Raw genomic sequence first — 17,482 nt, 5'->3', positions numbered from 1 at the left:
CTGGACTACAGACCATAATTTTGTGTGTGTGTGTAACCACAGTGTTTTAGAGTATACTCTTAAGTGCTTCTCAACATTCAATGTTCATCCACTCTTCTTAACTCAGAGTAAATTTGGGTTACTTTTACCCAGCAGATAACAATCTAAGTAAAGAAGTTTTGAGGTATAAGCAGCAGTATGAATGAGCTTTTCAATATTTTGGAGGTATAATGGCACAGCAGTTTTAATACAACCACCAATCTTCACAAAATAATTTTAATACTTTGTGCCTGGGCTAGCAGCATCTTGCACTGTGACATTCCTATACAGACATAAGCATTTTATCCAAGTACAAATGTTAAAAGCAGAGTAACTTAAGCAATTGTGTATACAAAGGTATACAGACACTGTAGGTTATTTTTCTTCTTGAATCATTTTTGCTGCATAGTAAATTGCAATTACATGTCAGTATAATGTTACTGATCTATAGAATACACTTTGAACTGTGAGGTATGGCAGCTCCCTATGAGAGAGAGCTAACATGTAAACCTGAATATTTTGAGTGATTTTTGTTTTAGCTGCCACAGATGGGAAAGACAAAAGAAAAAAAAAAAATTCCAGCATTCAAAGACCCTAGAGACTTACTTTTCTAATCAATTAAAAAAAAAGGTCTTTCAGTACTTCTCATCTATTTTCTAGCATTCCCTTATCGGAGCACTGTTGAACGAAGAAAGAAAGAAAATACTGAGGTGAAGCTATGTTTGTTATGGGATTATGGATTAAATCAGTTATTTAAAAAAAAAAAATCCGCCAGGTAACTGCTCATTTACTTTACATCAAGTTGAGATCTTGATACATATATATATATATCTCAACTTTATAATTCAAGATTGCAGTTAAATATTTCTAATTCACTTGAATTACCATATTAATAAGACAATTAGAAACCTTATATTTTCTTAATACAGACATGCTTAACATTTTCTGACATTACTTCTAAACTCAGATGAAGCATAAACTCTCCCCAAAACTGCTCTAAAAGTTAAGTGGTTGAGTTGGTAGCAAAAGCTATCATGGTTTAACATTTCCACCATAGAGTAGATACAAGTAAAGGTCACTGCAGTTTAAACATCTAACAGGTAAGAAATTAACATGAACCAACTAACTGAAATTAGAATACTGCCATTCCATGTTTGAATATTTTCAATACTCAAGTTTCATATTTTCAAAATGGACAGTAATACAGTTTCCCTATGTTTTGATACAATTTCACTATAAATTATGGGCCCAGATTACACTTTTAATGTTGGAATTGGGTGGTCACTCATACATTATTTAAATACTCTAGAAGATAAATCATGATCAGTTAAATTTATCATAGTTAACTATCACAAAACATCAGTGGTAATAAAAGAATCACAGAAATGGAATCAAATAGAATAAAGAATAGGAAGAGCTACCAGAACTACTTAAACATTAGGTGGACAGACATGCAAGAAAAAACAAACCTGTAATGTTCTTATATGAAATAATAAACTTCATGGTTTGTCTACATTAATATTGTACTCAGCCAGGCGCAGTGGCTCACGCCTGTAATCCCAGCACTTTGGGAGGCCGAGGTGGGTGGATCACTTGAGGTCAGGAGTTTGAGACCAGCCTGGCCAACATGGTGAAACCCCATCTCTACTAAAACTACAAAAATTAGCCAGGCATGGTGGCATGTGCCTGTAACCCCAGCTACTTGGGAGGCTGAGGCAGGAGAATCACTTGAACCCAGGAGGTGGAGGTTGCAGTGAGCCAAGATTGTGCCACTGTACTCCAGCCTGGGTGACATTAGAGACTCTGTCTCAAAAAAAAAAAATCTATCTATCTCTATATATATATACACACAGAGTACTCAAGATGATGACAGTCCCTTTTCCCAGTGTTTGTGAGAGACTGTAATATACAGTACTGGGCAGGCACTTCAGTGACAACATAAAAATTACAGTGGATAGAAAATGTGGAAAATTACCAGCTACAAATTATCAATAACAAAATCTGTTCTTTTGGCCAGACTACTAGAGAGGATATATGTATATTTATGAAACAAGTTTTTAAAACCTAAACTTACTATTATGAAGATTCTTTTAAGCAGAGTTTCTGCTAAATGAAGCATCATAGATTATTATTACACTGTAAGAGATCTTTGCTGACCTGCCCAATAGTGATCTATATACAGGAAAGCTGTGTTATCTGGAACTTTTATCAACTGGAATTTTAGAAAACCCAATGCGAATCTTGACTCCACTAGACCACTGTACATCAAAGGACCTAATCACAAAGCAGAATACTGGACGACAACGAGATTAACAATATGCTGTTTTCACAGTGGTAAGATAAGAGAAGGGAAGGGGAGGGAAATCAGAAGAGAAATATTACCTGGGTCAATAGGAATTAACTCTTAATTAACAATTTTAATTAATCTCCACTCTCCCACTATGCTGGGTAAGAAAGCTTTTACTGTATTATCACATCATAGAGAGGAAAGCAAAGCAAGTAACTTGGTGTAATAGGTTACTTTGCATAGTACCTCTTGGTACCAAGGGAACATACAGAAATCATTCCCATTAGTAAAGCACCTCAAGAGAGGATTGAGAAAAGTTAGATACAAAGGAGTTTTGTTTGTGCTACCCTAAAGTCATCAACTATAAAAAGTTAAAAACACTCCTCTCTTCCCTTACATACTTAAAATAGCAAAAATGTTTTCTTAGAACTTTTATACACACAAACTAAAACATAGCCAAAAATCCATAAAGTGACTTTACTAAAGCAAATTATGGGGCAGATCTGGACTAACTGAATGTCAAGAATGGATTAAAATGCTAATTTAAAATACACTAGAGTCTCCCACAAATCACCTTCCCCAAAGAAAAGCTTCTGTTTGAGCCGGAACAATCTCACAGAATCATTAAGATAACATAAAAAGAAAGAGTAAACATTCTATATTCCAAATAATTTACTAATATTTCTTCCAGCCTCGTACTTTCAGTTTAAACTAATTTATGGTTTAAAAAGAAAGGAAATTACACAAAAATGTTAAGAACTTTTCAGTGTTCTACATACTAATTTAGAGGCCATGAGGATTTAATTATTTTTTTAAAATGATGCAAGGCACTTTTCTTTTTTGGGGCTTCATTTAGAAAAAAATAATGCTACATTGGTTTATTAGATTCTATTTAGAATCATTTTGGACAAAGGAAAAAAGGGCTGGACAACTCTGAAAAGAACAAATACAACGTTTGGCTTTTACTGCCAAAAAATGCAAAAAGGAAAGTCACTCGAAAATCTAACACTATCCTTGTGTTTAAGCACTTGGTACTATAAATCAAAACGTTTTCCTTTTATCATGGAAACTGTAGTTTTTAAAATATAGAAAAACAAATTAGGAAAGTAATAAGAAAGGAAGCAATAATTAGATCAAGTTAAAGTAAGGACAGCTAATTAGGATCATGATTTAAAGATTAATAATGGAAGAAGTATAAAAAATAAAATGGTAATTAAGCTATTAAGTTATACTAAAAAAGAAATGTGGCAGATTCCTGCATTTTGTTAATGTTTCTGTAAGAGGCTCCATCATAAAATTGAACTGTAAAATTATGTTAAAAATGTAATATATAGAACAGAAAAATGAATTTTTAGCAAACCTTAGCAAATTCTTTTGTTATAAATTACCCAAACTTTATAAACAATCCCCCCATACTTGCATTTTGTTTAAAGTAATAACTTTATATCATACAAATAAATTTCAAGTATGAAAAGTGCATTATTGCAATAATACCTCTTTGCAAGTCCAAAATTCTTGGTTTATAATAAAACTTGTAAAGCGTGTGTGTGTGCGCGCGCATGTGTTTTTAAAAAAAGGAGTAAAACCATCAGTGCCATCTATTGCAGAAGTCCAACATCTTAAAATGTTGCTCAACAAGTTGCAGAGAAGTACGTCTGGAAGCAACATGTAATTGAAAAAAAAACTACTTATGTTTTTACCATTTTACATTATAATTTTCTCTTGTATTTTCTCCTTCCCAAATAGAAATTCACACTCTATGATGTTGCTCTTCAAGTCAGCCATTCTGTGCAGTCGCCACTTGCATGGTTCCAAAATCATCCTCTTCTTCATGTGTTCTCTTCAAACTGCCTAAAAGTTATTGCATGAAGATTAAAAGGGCACTAAAATAAATTCATGTTAAAAGGTTACAGCAAGTAAAATTTTGTTATTAAGTGATCATGTATACACTATGAAAATTCCACAACTGATATAGCAAAATTTAGTAAATTCCTTTGTGATAAATTACCTAAATATTATAACTTTTTAATCTTCATGACAGGATATATTTTCCTTCTCAAGTATTGTGTCTTAGGTATTGCATATAAAATAAATAATTTTTGAAATAGTGTGAAAATAGACCTTTTAAAGAGATAATACATAAATGTTTAGTTATCAAGTTAATTGTTTTTTAGGCACCATAAACATGTGACTTAGGGCATAAAATTTAGGAAATTAATCTTGTATTTGTATAATTTTTTGTAGATAATCTTTTTGCTTTCACAGAGGCTGTTATGAAGAGCAGCTGAAAATATTTTTCCACTCAAGCTATCGAAGTCTAGGTTGGGAGAAAGGAAGGCATGTAGCATATAAAGAGATTTTCTTTGATCTATTCTTCATATCAGCATCTGCTAGTACAGAAATCTCCCACATAGAATCAAAGCTATCTCTGTATCCCCAAAAGTTATAATCAAGAAATTAGACTCTCAATGGAGGAAAACTTTAGGGAACAGTTAAACCAGCAGAGGGTCTGCTGTGTTTTTTGCCTAACAATGGCATGACCTTAAACTTATGCCCTACAGGACTGTTATATCATGGTAATAATAATGTTAATTCAGAGGGCATATTCTAATTGAAGAATGTTTCACTATAAAATTCATAAAGATAAAAATATAGTATCAATACAATTGAATGAGATAAAATATCCTAGCCCTCAGGCTAAACCCAGATACTGTGATTAAGTTTCAGATGAAGTGCTGTGCTTCTATGGGAACTCCAAATGACTAGGGGTTAGAGGAAGAGTGCATTAATCATCATGTCTTCCTGAGGAGATGACATATGAACCAAGAATAGGGAGACTAAATGTGATGCATTTTAGGTGGGGAAAAGAAGACACACACAGGAAACCATCAGCAGTTGTTTTCTGAAATGCAGACATAAAGAGGAACAATGAGAGAAAGAAACCAAAAAATCAGAAGGGCATATGGCATTCTATAAACTTTTGTAGGAATGAAGCCAAAGGAGGCTTTGGCAAAGGAAAAATATCAATATTAGAAATATCTTTCATGGGAATAAGTCTGGCCACAATGTACAGAACAGACCAAATAACAAGAGTTTGGAAAGGAGGCAAATCCGGACCTGAACTAGATTAAGGTCACTATTAAAAAAAGGAAGGAATGTTAACAATACTGACAAAACGGACCCTATAGGATGTGGAGAGCAATTATTAGACAGATGTGGCAAAGGAAATGAAAAAGTCAATGACAATTAGGAAGTTGAGCCTTGGGGATGAATATACAGTCATATTACTCACTATGGGCAGTGCAGTAGAGTGCAAAGAGTTCTATACTTGTGGATTAGATCACCTGTCCTCAATTTCCAGGTCAGTGCTAACTAAGTATATAAGCTGTTCTTACTACCTTATATAACTGTTGGTTCAAAGATTGAAGTGAACTGCAGGGTAGGAAAAACTGGAAATAAAGTAAAAATGCCTTGTGTGCTTTGTTGGGAGAGAAACAAAGGTGATAAACACAGGTAGCAAGGTCTTGGGAAAGGAAGATTTTAAGAGCATGCTTGGATTAACTTTGAAAATAAGGGGCTTAGGGTACTTCTGAAATAGCAACAGAGGGAGGAAAGGATGGAAATATTGATGGCAAGAGAAAGAAGCTCACATTAGCCATGCTACACGCTGTATTAACCGCCCTCTACTTTTAATAAGATCACCTAAGCGTGTTTAGGGCCCCTTCTCCAGATTCTTATTATTTTAATCTTTACAACACGGATGTACTACTACTTGAAAGACAAGCTTATTATAGTACACACTTATTCATTATAAAATGAATCCTTCTGGAATTAGCTCAATAGTTTAACAAGTTTTCTAAACAATTTAAATTGTTCAGTGTAACTTGTAGCAAGTTCTCCACCTTTCATTATCTTTCTTCCCAAATTTCTCCAAAAAGAAAAAAATCCTTACCTGTGGTACCAGAATGAACAGATAATGACCTTTCTATCTGGAGTGGTGACATCATCTGTATTGTTAATTTTGCTAGGTAGATGGCTTCATATTCCTAAAAAAAAAAAAAAAGTTAATTAACTTAATTATATATTTACATTCTTGGATACCCAAAATAGTGATTAATGTACACACCGTTGGTATTCTTCATCTGTATTGAAAAATCTAGTGCCATATTGTTTGAAGAGAAATGGAAGTTTAAAATTCCTGTCTCATAAATTCAGAACTACTGATAACTATAAATCAAGCCCGGCTAATAGTTTGTGCTAGGGTACTGCATGCTGAACTGCCAGTCAGTATGGCATTAGCTATAATGATCTCTGACTTCATCTGTTTAAAAAAACCCCAAACAACACCAAAAACTTAAATTGGCAATCTCAATAGTCCTCTGCTTCCAGTTATAGATAGAAGAATAAAGGCATTTTTGTTTCTCTCTTTTCTGAAAACAAGGAAAACATTTGATGAGACTAGGAAACATCCATTACCCTGAAAATGAGAAGAATGAGGGGAAAAGGAATTGATTACCAGCTAGGTCAGGATAGTGGTTACTTTACAGAGGGAGAAACAGATTTGTGCCTGAGAAGCGGCATGAAAAAGGCTTTTGGTGTCCTGGTAAACATTCTGTTTCCATACTTCGGCAATAGTTACATGGATGTTTATTTACATTTTATGCATTTTCTATATTATAATTTCACAATAAAATTTTCAAAAAAAATAGAACCATCCTAAGCTAGGCATAGCAGATAACTCCTCTGTGGGCCAGAGTAGGTACAGTTCATAGCTCGCTAAAAAAGGTGACCTAAAATAAAACCAACAAGCCCTTGCATGGTATGACAAAGTCAGGAAATATGAGTGGCCTATGGGAGAAGGTGGGACATATTAAGGAAAATGTGAACACCTACACCTGCCATTTTTTGCAAGCAGCAGGCTGTTTAAGTATGGTAAGGCGGAAGTGAAATTTGGTTGCATGTAGCCAAGCATCAGTTGATCTTGGATAGCTAAAAGTAAAGGCTAAATCAGCAATTCTAGCCTGGATATACATGAGAATCACCTGAGGCACTTTAAAACCTATATACCTAGGCCCCACTCTCACAGATTTTCATTTCATTGGCATGGTTAAGGATTCCCCAGGTGATTCTAATATGAATCAGTGTTTATCAATTTAAACAAAATAAACCTGTGATATAAGGAGCTCTGCTTCTTACTCACTGATTCATGCCACCAAAGGAACCTGGGAAAATTCAAGCTGTCAGCCTTCCCCAACCACTCCTCTGGCCCCTTTCCCACAATTTTATTCTTGGGTAAATAGCTGATCTAAGACGAATACCTCCAGTTCAAAGATGACCAATAATCAAGAAGGAACCAGTTAGGTCTTACGCAAAGATTTTGCAAGGAAAAACAAAACAAAACAAAACAAAAACAGAAAAGCAAGAGTATAACCAAATGTCATAAAGAAAATGCCATAAAACTTATACCATGAAGCAGATGAAAACTATGAACAAATTAATCAAAGAAAATATGGCAGTTATGGGATTGAATGTTTGCATTCCCCTCATAATTCATATGTTGAAGTCCAAACACTTAATGTGGGGACTTTGGCAGGTGATTAAGTTGGGATGAGGTCATGAGAGGACTGGCCCTATGATGAAATGAGTATCCTTCTAAGAACTATGCTCCCACCTCAAACCACTTACACTTATTCCTCTACCTCGAATGCTTTTCCCCAAATACGTGCATCTCTTTAGGTCTTTGCTCAAATATCACTTTTCAGTAAGCCCATTTCTGACCACCCTTCTAAAAATACAATTCTTGTCCCACCTTCCTTACATGGCCTTATTTTTCTTGGATTCATTACTTCTGGCCTACTACATTTTGTTTGTTGTCTGATTCTCCCACTAAATAAGTTTCGTGAGGTCAAGGATTATTGTCTGTTTTGTTCTCTGCTTTACTGTAAGTGCCTAACTAAAACAATGCCAAATAAATATTTAATGAAACAATGCAGCATGGGACATGGAAAACAAACGTGAGAAAAATCAAGTGGGAAAAAAAAAAAAGAACAAAGCTGCAAATAATTACAGAGAAAATAGCAAATAACAAAGAAAAAAGTGAACATAAACTATACCGGGGTAAGGGGTATACTAAAAAGAAAAAGAAACAGAACAACCAAAAGGGTAAATACACAATAGAAGACAACTTTCCTGAAATCAGGGAAGGCTTGAATTTGCAAGTGGTAAGGGCACACTATGACTCAGAAAAAAACTGATGCAGAGCAATATCAACAAGATACATCTTGGCAGGATATAGTGGCTCATGCCTGTAATCCCAGCACCTTGTGAGGCCAAGGTGGGAGGATCGCTTGAGCCCAGGAGTTTGAGACCAACCTGGAAAATATGGCAAAACCCCATCTCTACCAAAAATAATTTAAAAAACTAAGCCAGGTGTGTGGTCTCACGCCGTAATCCCAGCACTTTGGGAGGCCGAGGCAGGCAGATCACCTGAGGTCAGCAGTTCCAGACCAGCCTGGCTTACATGGTGAAACCCTGTCTCTCTACAAAAAATACAAAAATTAGCTGAGTTTGGTGGCACATGCCTGTAATCCTGGCAACTTGGGAGACTGAGGCAGAAGAATCGCTTTAACCCAGGAGGCAGAGGTTGCAGTGAGCCAAGATTGCCCCATTGCACTCTAGCTTGGGCAACAGAGTGAGACTTTGTCTCAAACAACAACAAACAAAAAACTTAGCCAGGTGTGATAGTGTGCACCCGTGGTCCCAGCTACTTAGGAAGCTAGGGTGGGAAGATCACTTGAGCCCAGGAGGTCAAGGCTACAGTGAACCATGATCGGCGCCACTGCACTGTAGCCTGGGTGACAGTGCAAGACCCCCTCAAAAAACAAAAACACAAAAAACCAGGATACACCTTGATAAAGCATCTTATGGTCATCTAGATGAGGGTCCCCACCCCTGGACTGCAGACCCCAGAATCGGTCCATCGCCTGTCAGGAACCAGGCCACACAGCAGGAGGTGAGTGGCACTCCAGGGAGCATTACCATCTGAGCACCACCTCCTCTCAGATCAACAGCAGCATTAGAGTCTCACAGGAGCGCAAACCCTATGGTAAACCTATCCCTCCCTATGGTATGCGAGGGATCTAGGTTGCACACTCCTTAACTAATGCCTGATGATCTGATATAGAACAGTTTTGTCCTGAAACCATCTCCCCAGCCACCCCATCCGTGGAAAAATTGTCTTTCATGAAACTGGTCCTTGGTGCGAAAAAGGTTGAAGACTGCTGATCTAGACAACCTTCTCCTGACACAAATCAATTCACCTAAGGGGGGAATCTTAAAATTGGTCTGCCTTCAAACTTCTCTAAAACAATATTTAGGCCAGGCATGGTGGCTCACGCCTGTAATCCCAACACTTTGGGAGGCCGAGGAGGGCAGATCACCTGAGGTCGGGAGTTTGAGACCAGCCTAGCTAACATGGTGAAATTCCATCTCTTCTAAAAATATAAAATTAGCTGGGTGTGGTGGCATGTGCCTGTAATCCCAGCTAATCAAGGAGGCTGAAGCGGAGAATCACTTGAACTCGGGAGGTGGAGATTGCAGTGAGCCGAGATTGTACCACTGCACTCATTCCAGCCTGGGCGACAGAGTGAGACTCCATCTCCAAAAAATAAAAAACAAAAAATATTTAATATCAGGTCTGTGTACAAAATCACTAGGGAAAAAGTATTAAATACCTATTTTATATCTAGCCACTGTCATTCAAATATAAGGGCAACAGAAAAATATTTTCCAATATGCAAAGGGATCGTTTCCATGGGAATATAGTTTCCATGAACTATTCTTAAAAATAATAAAGTCCAAGAGTTTAATAAAGACACTGGAACAGGTAATAGGATTGGCTGAATCCTATTTAAATGTAGGATTAAGGGCTGGGTGCCCTGGCTCATGCCCGTAATCCCAGCACTTCGGGATGCTGAGGCGGGTGGATCACATGATCTCAGGAATTCGAGACCATCCTGGCCAACATGGCAAAACCCCGTCTCTACCAAAAATACAAAAATTAGCTGGATGTGGTGACATATGTCTGTAATCCCAGCTACTCGGGAGGCTGAGGTGTGTGAATCGTTTGAACCCAGGAGGCAAAGGTTGCAGTGAGCCGAGATCACACCACTGTACTCCAGCCTGGGCAAGAGTGTGAGACTCTAACTCAAAAAAAAAAAAAAAAAAAAGGAAAAGTAAATAAATAAAACCTTAAAAATTATGTAACAAACATAAACACACCAAAAAATTTTAAACTATAGCAGAAGGTTAAAAAAAGGATTCATTTAAAACAGAAAGCATAATATGAAATAATGATAGATAAGATTGTATCTGTCATTTTCAGTAAATGAAAGTGGGTTAAATTCACCTATTAGGAAACAATGATACCAAATCTAATAGCAAAACTCAATCCTAGACTACACTGAGGAAAAGCATCTAAAATCAAGTGATTTAGAAAGCTTGAAGGAAAAGGAATGGGAAAACTCAAAAGGTAGCAAGCGAACAGAAAGAGTAGGATTCACAATATTAAACGAGGTTAACTGCAAGGTAAAATAACCGAAATTTGTCCAGGCACAGTGGCTCACACCTGTAATCCCAGCACTTTGGGAGGCCGAGGTGGGAGGATCATGAGGTCAGGAGTTCGAGACCAGCCTGGCCAACATGGTGAAACCCCGTCTCTACTAAAAATACAAAAATTAGCCGGGCGTGGTGATGCATGCCTGTAATCCCAGCTACTTGGGAGGCTGAGGCAGGAGAATCACTTGAACCCAGGAGGCAGAGGTTGCAGTGAGCCAAGATTGCACCACTGCAGTCCAGCCTGGGCCACAGAGCAAGACTCTGTCTCAACAACAACAACAAAAAACCCTGAAATTTAAACAGGGTACAACTAAAATAAAAACCTAACTTGAATTTTTATGTACCAAATAGTTAAGTACAGAAAAAAACTTGCAGAACCAAAAAAGGGGAAATAAAGAAAAAATAAACACAATATAGTAAAAGATTTCAATTCACTGATTTCAGCCCAAGACAGATCAAGTGGACAAATACATTTAACTTTATCCCCTGAAAACAGAATGCATCTTCTTTTCAAATGCCCATAAAATTCATGAAAACAACTACATATTAAACCACAAAGAAAACATCAAAAAATACAAGTACTACAAAACATTCTGTGATTACAATGTAATAAAACTAAATATGAACAAAAACAAAAAATTTAAAACCCAGTCACCTATACAATAAAATCTCAACACATATTAGATAAAAAATGAAACCAAAACTGAAATCACAGAATATCAAGCTATAACATAAAAATAATGCAGATGAGAATCTGCAGCATGCGACTAACACAATGCAAAGAGGATAATTAATAGCCTTGAATTTTTGAAAGAATAAAAAGAAACCAAGTTTTCAACTCAGGAAATTCACAACAGCAGCAGCAAACAACACTAAAGCAAAGTACCAAGCAAGCAGAAATTAGAATACAGAAAAACAACATGGACTAACCAGATGAAGAAAAAAAATAATAGAACCAAAAGATATTAAAGTACAAGATATTATTTTCCTTAATTCTATGTAGAACTCTTATGAAATCAATGATTACACAGAAGATCATAAATACATCCAAAGTGACCTGAGGGGTATCAGAAAATCAAACCAGGCCAGGAGCAGTGGCTCACACCTGTAACCCCAGCACTTTGGGGGCCGAGGCATGCGGATCACCAGAGGTTAGGAGTTTGAGACCAGCCTGGCCAATGTGGTGAAATCTCGTCTCTACTGAAAATACAAAAATTAGCCAGTTGTGGCAGGCACCTGTAAATCCCAGCTATTCTGGAGGCTGAGGCAGTAGAATCACTTGAACCCAGGTGGCGGAGGTTGCAGTGAGTTGAGATTGCACCACTGCAGTCCAGCCTGGGCAAAAGAGCAGAAGACTCTGCCTCAAAAAAAAAAAAAAAAAAGAAAGAAAGAAAAGAAAAAATCAAACCGATACACCAAATGAAGAATGTTGTCTGAGAACTGGTCTATTGTCAAAATATATGAATGAATGAAATAATGAATAACTGAATTAGATAAAACATTATGGTCAGATATTTCACAGGTGCCATATACTAATGCATTAAGAGACAAGTAACTCCAATCTAATTTAAATTGATCCATGGCACAAAGAGAAATGGAAAGCTTCCACTAAAAAATGAGAACACTGTGATAGAGATAGTAAAACCAGAACAGGATAGTACAGAAAAAAAAAAGAAAGACAAACCAATTTACTATTTAACTGATTCCAAAATCCTGAACAAAAAGATTAGCAAATACAATCCAGCAATACATTAACAGAACAGTCTATCATAACCAAGTGGGATCCATTGCTGGACCAAAAGGATGATTCAATATTAGGAAATCCAATCTAATGTGATCCAGTAACTCAAGTCACCATATTAACGGTTCAAAAACTAGAACTAGCCATTCCATAAGCACCTTAAAAAAGAAAACTTCAAACTTCTAAAGGACATATCAGAATTTGGTATAAAATAAAAATGATATTTCAAATCGGTAGGCTATAAATAGATTTCCATAATATAAAAAGAGCTCTTACAAACCGGTGAGAGGAACACCAACAAATGATCACAAAAATCTGATAAAACATTTTTGGGCCAGGAGTGGTGGCTCACGCCTGTAATTCCAGCACTTTGAGAGGCCAAGGTGGGTGGATCACCTGAGGTCAGGAGTCCAAGACCATCCTGGGCAACATGGCAAAACCCTATCTCTATTTTTTTTTTCTTTTGTGACAAAGTCTTGCTCTTGTTCCACAGGCTGGAGTGCAATGATGCCATCTTGGCTCACTGCAACCTCCGCCTCCCGAGTTCAAGCAATTCTCCTGCCTCAGCCTCCCAAGTAGCTGGGATTACAGGCACCTGCCACCACGCCTGGCTAATTTTTGTAATTTTAGTAGAGACAGGGTTTCACGATGTTGGCCAGGCTGGTCTCAAACTCCTGATCTCAGGTGATCCACCCACCTCAGCCTCCCAAAGTGTTGGGATTACAGGCGTGAGCCACCACACCCGGCCATCCCATCTCTATTAAAAATACAAAAATTACCTGGGCGTGGTGGCACGTGCCTGTAATCCCAGCTACTTGGGAGGCTGAGGCAGGAGAATTGTTTGAACCTGGGAGGTGGAGGTTGCAGTGAACCGAGATGGCGCCATTGCACTCCAGTCTGGGTGACAGAGCAAGACTCCATCTCAAAAAAAAAAAAAAAAACCTTTTTGGCTACTGGTGTTAATTAGGGTAGGAGGAAATAGGCACTCGGAGGAATAGGCACTTTTTGTTTCTTGGTGATATAAGTTTATTATTACTTCATCTTTTTTGGAGGCAATCTGGAAACATCTATCAAATTTCAAAGGCACTGGAATCCACCAATTCCACTTCAGTTACCTTACAGGTATATTCACACAGATGTACATATCAGGATATTTCCAATATTCTTTTTTTTTTTTTTTTTTTTTTTGACACGGAGTTTTGTTCTTGTTGCCCAGGCTGGAGTGCAATGGCATGATCTCAGCTCACCACAACCTCCGCCTCCCAGGTTCAAGCGATTCTCGTGCCTGAGCCTCCTGAGTAGCTGGGATTACAGGCATGCATCACCACACCCAGCTAATTTTGTAGTTTTAGTAGAGATGGGGTTTCCCCATGTTGGCCAGGCTGGTCTCGAACTCCTGACCTCAGGTGATCCACTCACCTCGGCCTCCCTAAGTGCTGGGATTACAGGTGTGAGCCACTGAGCCAGGCCAATCTTCTTAAACATATGTATATACTATTCTTTCAAATACAAAAATTAATTTTAAAAAAGAATGTTTTTACACACTTGAAAACAAGTAAGAGCATTATTGGATTGTTTGTAACACAAAGGATAAATGATTGAGGGGATGGATACTCTGTTTTTCCATGATGTGATTATTACACATTGCATGCCTGTATCAAAATATCTAACCTACTATGTATCCACAAAAAAAAGAAAAGCTTAAAAAATAATTTAAAAAAAATGAAAAAAACAATGTTTTCTACAACATGGTAAAAGGCAAAGAAACTTACAAAGTTAGAAGAAAAACATTTTACATGAACAGGCTGAACACAGATGACACTGTTTCTCTTTTGAATGTAGTAAAAATTAAAAGTAAATTAAATATTAAAATAAAATTTAAAGCTTGGTAACTATAACAATATATTTTGTAATAAATATTCTTGATGTTGAAACATGAGCTTTATTCCTACATAATTGGATGTAATTAGCCAGAGCACATTCTGCAGCCTATGATTTTGCCTCTTGGAATAAACTGAACAACGTGGTCTAATTAGGTTAATTCATAGACTTATCATCTTTGTCAGTGCATCTGCCAGGCATCAACAAAATATGAAACAACATGGAAAAGATAAACATAGAATAGAAAAAGCTGTTATAGTTAGTATACTTAGAATTAAAACTCTCTTATGCTCTGTGTGATCAAAATGAACAAAAAAAAAATCAGACATTTCTAACAGCAATTATTTTACTTTAGATTTGATAATGTGTCTTTAACCCTTTTTTCTTGGTAATGCCAGCCTTTAAGAAAAAAAAAGTTTTTTTAATTTTTTAGGGATGGGGTCTCACTCTGTGGGCCAGGCTGGAGTGCAAAGGCACACTGTTCACTGTAGCCTCAAACTCCTGGGCTCAAGCAATCCTCCCATCTCAGCCTCCTGAGTAGCTGGGACCACAGCCATGCACCACCATGACTGGCTAATTTTTTTAAATTTTTTATTTTTTAGAGATTGGGTCTCACTTTGTTGCTCAGGCTGATCTCATACTTCTGGCCTCAAGCGATCCAAATGCCTTGTTCTCCCAAAGTGCTGTGATTATAGGTATAAGCCACCACACCCAGCCAAGAAAATACTTCTAAATAGAGATATAAACTTGAATAAAGCATCAAAGTAGTCAGATTATGGCAATTTTAAGTATTCACAAAGTAAATTGTACACCTAAATTACATGTATAAAAGATTTTATATCTTACTTCTGACTGCCTTAAAGAGGAAGAAAAGAGAAGTTACCTGAAGTTGATGGACAAATCCAGCATTAGGATTAATACAAAATCTTCTTTCTTGAACATAAGCAAAAGCATCTCTGAAAACAGAAAAAGAGTATTAATGTGATAGCATTATTTAATGAATTAATCATAATCATACAACTTAGCAATAGAGAGGGGTAATGAGTTGTAATGGAAAAAGCATGATGAGATTAAATATCACAATTCCTTTTCTCACCAGCTATATGCTTACGGCAGCTTGCTCAACTTCTCTAAGCTCTATTTTGTCCATTGGTAAAATGAAGAGTCTAATAACACCTACCTTGGGGAACTACTATGAATAGGAGGTAAGTGTAAAGTGGCCAGGTGCAGTGGCTCGTGCCTGTAACCCCAATCCTTTGAGAGGCCAACACAGGAGGACTGCTTGAAGTCAGGACTTTGAGACCAGCCTGGGCAATGTAGTAAGACCCCATCTCTACAAAAAACTTAAAAATTAGCCAGGCACAGTGATGTGGTATAGTCCCAGCTTCTTGAGAGGCTGAGGTGGGAGGATTACTTGAGTCCTCAAGTCTGAGACTACAGTGAGCTATGATTGTGCCACTACACTCCAGCCTGAGAAACAGAGGAAGACCCTGTCTCTAAAATAAATATATAAAATGTAAGCATTTTGTGCATATAGTACAAGTTCAAGCTCAAAATACTATCACTGGTTAAAGAGGTTTATTTACTTTTGTTATGAGGCTTAAAGTGCCTATAATAGTACTGAGCTCATAGCAGAGACCCAATAAATACAAGTTATTTCCAACATTAATGTTCTGACAAAATTCGAAATAATAAAAACAATATATAAAACATAAAGTCCATCAATACATGTTTAATCTTTTTTCAATTAAATATTTGTATTCCGACTGGGTGCAGTGGCTCACCCCTGTAATACCAGCACCTTGGGAGGCCGAGGCAGGTGGATCACAAGGTCAAGAAATCGAGACCATCCTGGCCAACATGGTGAAACCCCATCTCTAATAAAAATACAAAAATTAGCCAGGTGTGGTGATGTGCACCTGTAGTCTCAGCTACTAGGGAGGCTGAGGCAGGAGAATTGCTTGAATCTGGGAGGCGGGGGTTGCAGTGAGCTGAGATCGCACCACTGCACTCCAGCCTGCCAATAGAGCGAGACGCCATCTCAAAAATAAATAAATAAATATTTGTATTCAAATAATATTCCTTTAAGAATAGATATTTTTAAGCAAAGTTATCCATTCTAATTTAAATATAAAAGGGGACTGAAATAGAAAGATGTGTCAATGATTACTATAAGATTTCTAATTTGTAGAACAAGAAAAGCTGAGAAAGGAAATACTGTACACTGGCCAGGCTTTTGCTTTGTCTTGGGGCAAGAAGCTCATTACCACCCCCTATCTTTTAAAAAATCTATACAGAATGCTTGGAAAAGATGATTTTTGATAAGAAAGACTACTCTGAATTGTAAATAGATGCTGCAAACAATTCCTAGGTAATTTTTCATCCAACTATTGTTAAAGGAGAACATGATAAATTAGCCCTTTAAATAAGGCAAGCACTAACATTTGTGGTCACGAGTTTTTATACTCATACCAACCAATTCCCTTGTGGTAGGTAGGTAGTTTTCCACAGGATTTCCATATTAGCCTATGCATATCTATACAAGTAGATAAATTAGGTTAAGACTAATCATGGAATAAGGGCCTGCCTAATCAAACATGACTACATGAAAAATAATCAAGGGAATAAGAACTTCAAACTTCCAAACCATTCCCATTAAGTTTCATTTTAATGAGAATTTAAACTGTGGCTAGGTTTTAGGGTATTTTCTTACCTGTACTTCATTCCAAATGTTTCCATAATGTATGCAATAACAAAGGCTGCACTGAAGAGGGGAAAATAATTTTAAAAACAACCAGAAAATACAACCCATTAATTAAATGTTATAGAAAGAAAGATTATTTCTAACTTCATACCTTCTGGAGATCCCTGCATTTCCATGCACAAGAACTTTTCCTGAAAAACATGAATTCGTTATTCTAATAGAAAAACACCTGAGT

The 17,482-nt window shown here is 36.9% G+C and overlaps 1 protein-coding gene across 2 annotated transcripts in view; it reads right to left on the bottom strand.

Moving 5' to 3' along the window:
- Positions 1-196: 196 nt before the first annotated feature.
- STYX (serine/threonine/tyrosine interacting protein) overlaps positions 197-17,482 on the bottom strand; it is a 44,779-nt gene continuing 27,493 nt past the window's right edge. For both annotated transcript variants that reach the window (XM_001159524.7, XM_016926091.4), the window contains 5 exons: positions 17,399-17,438; positions 17,257-17,307; positions 15,427-15,499; positions 6,258-6,351; positions 197-4,156 (listed from right to left, as the gene is read on the bottom strand). In XM_001159524.7, the coding sequence (XP_001159524.1) occupies positions 4,083-4,156; positions 6,258-6,351; positions 15,427-15,499; positions 17,257-17,307; positions 17,399-17,438 (332 nt within the window). In that variant the 3' untranslated portion in view covers positions 197-4,082. The remainder of the gene's footprint in view (positions 4,157-6,257; positions 6,352-15,426; positions 15,500-17,256; positions 17,308-17,398; positions 17,439-17,482) is intronic.

Source organism: Pan troglodytes, chromosome 15 (genome assembly GCF_028858775.2).
Source record: "Pan troglodytes isolate AG18354 chromosome 15, NHGRI_mPanTro3-v2.0_pri, whole genome shotgun sequence".
NCBI classification, from domain to species: Eukaryota; Metazoa; Chordata; class Mammalia; order Primates; family Hominidae; genus Pan; species Pan troglodytes.
Note: the sequence above shows the minus strand (reverse complement) of the source record. Positions and strands in the feature narration are given on the sequence as shown.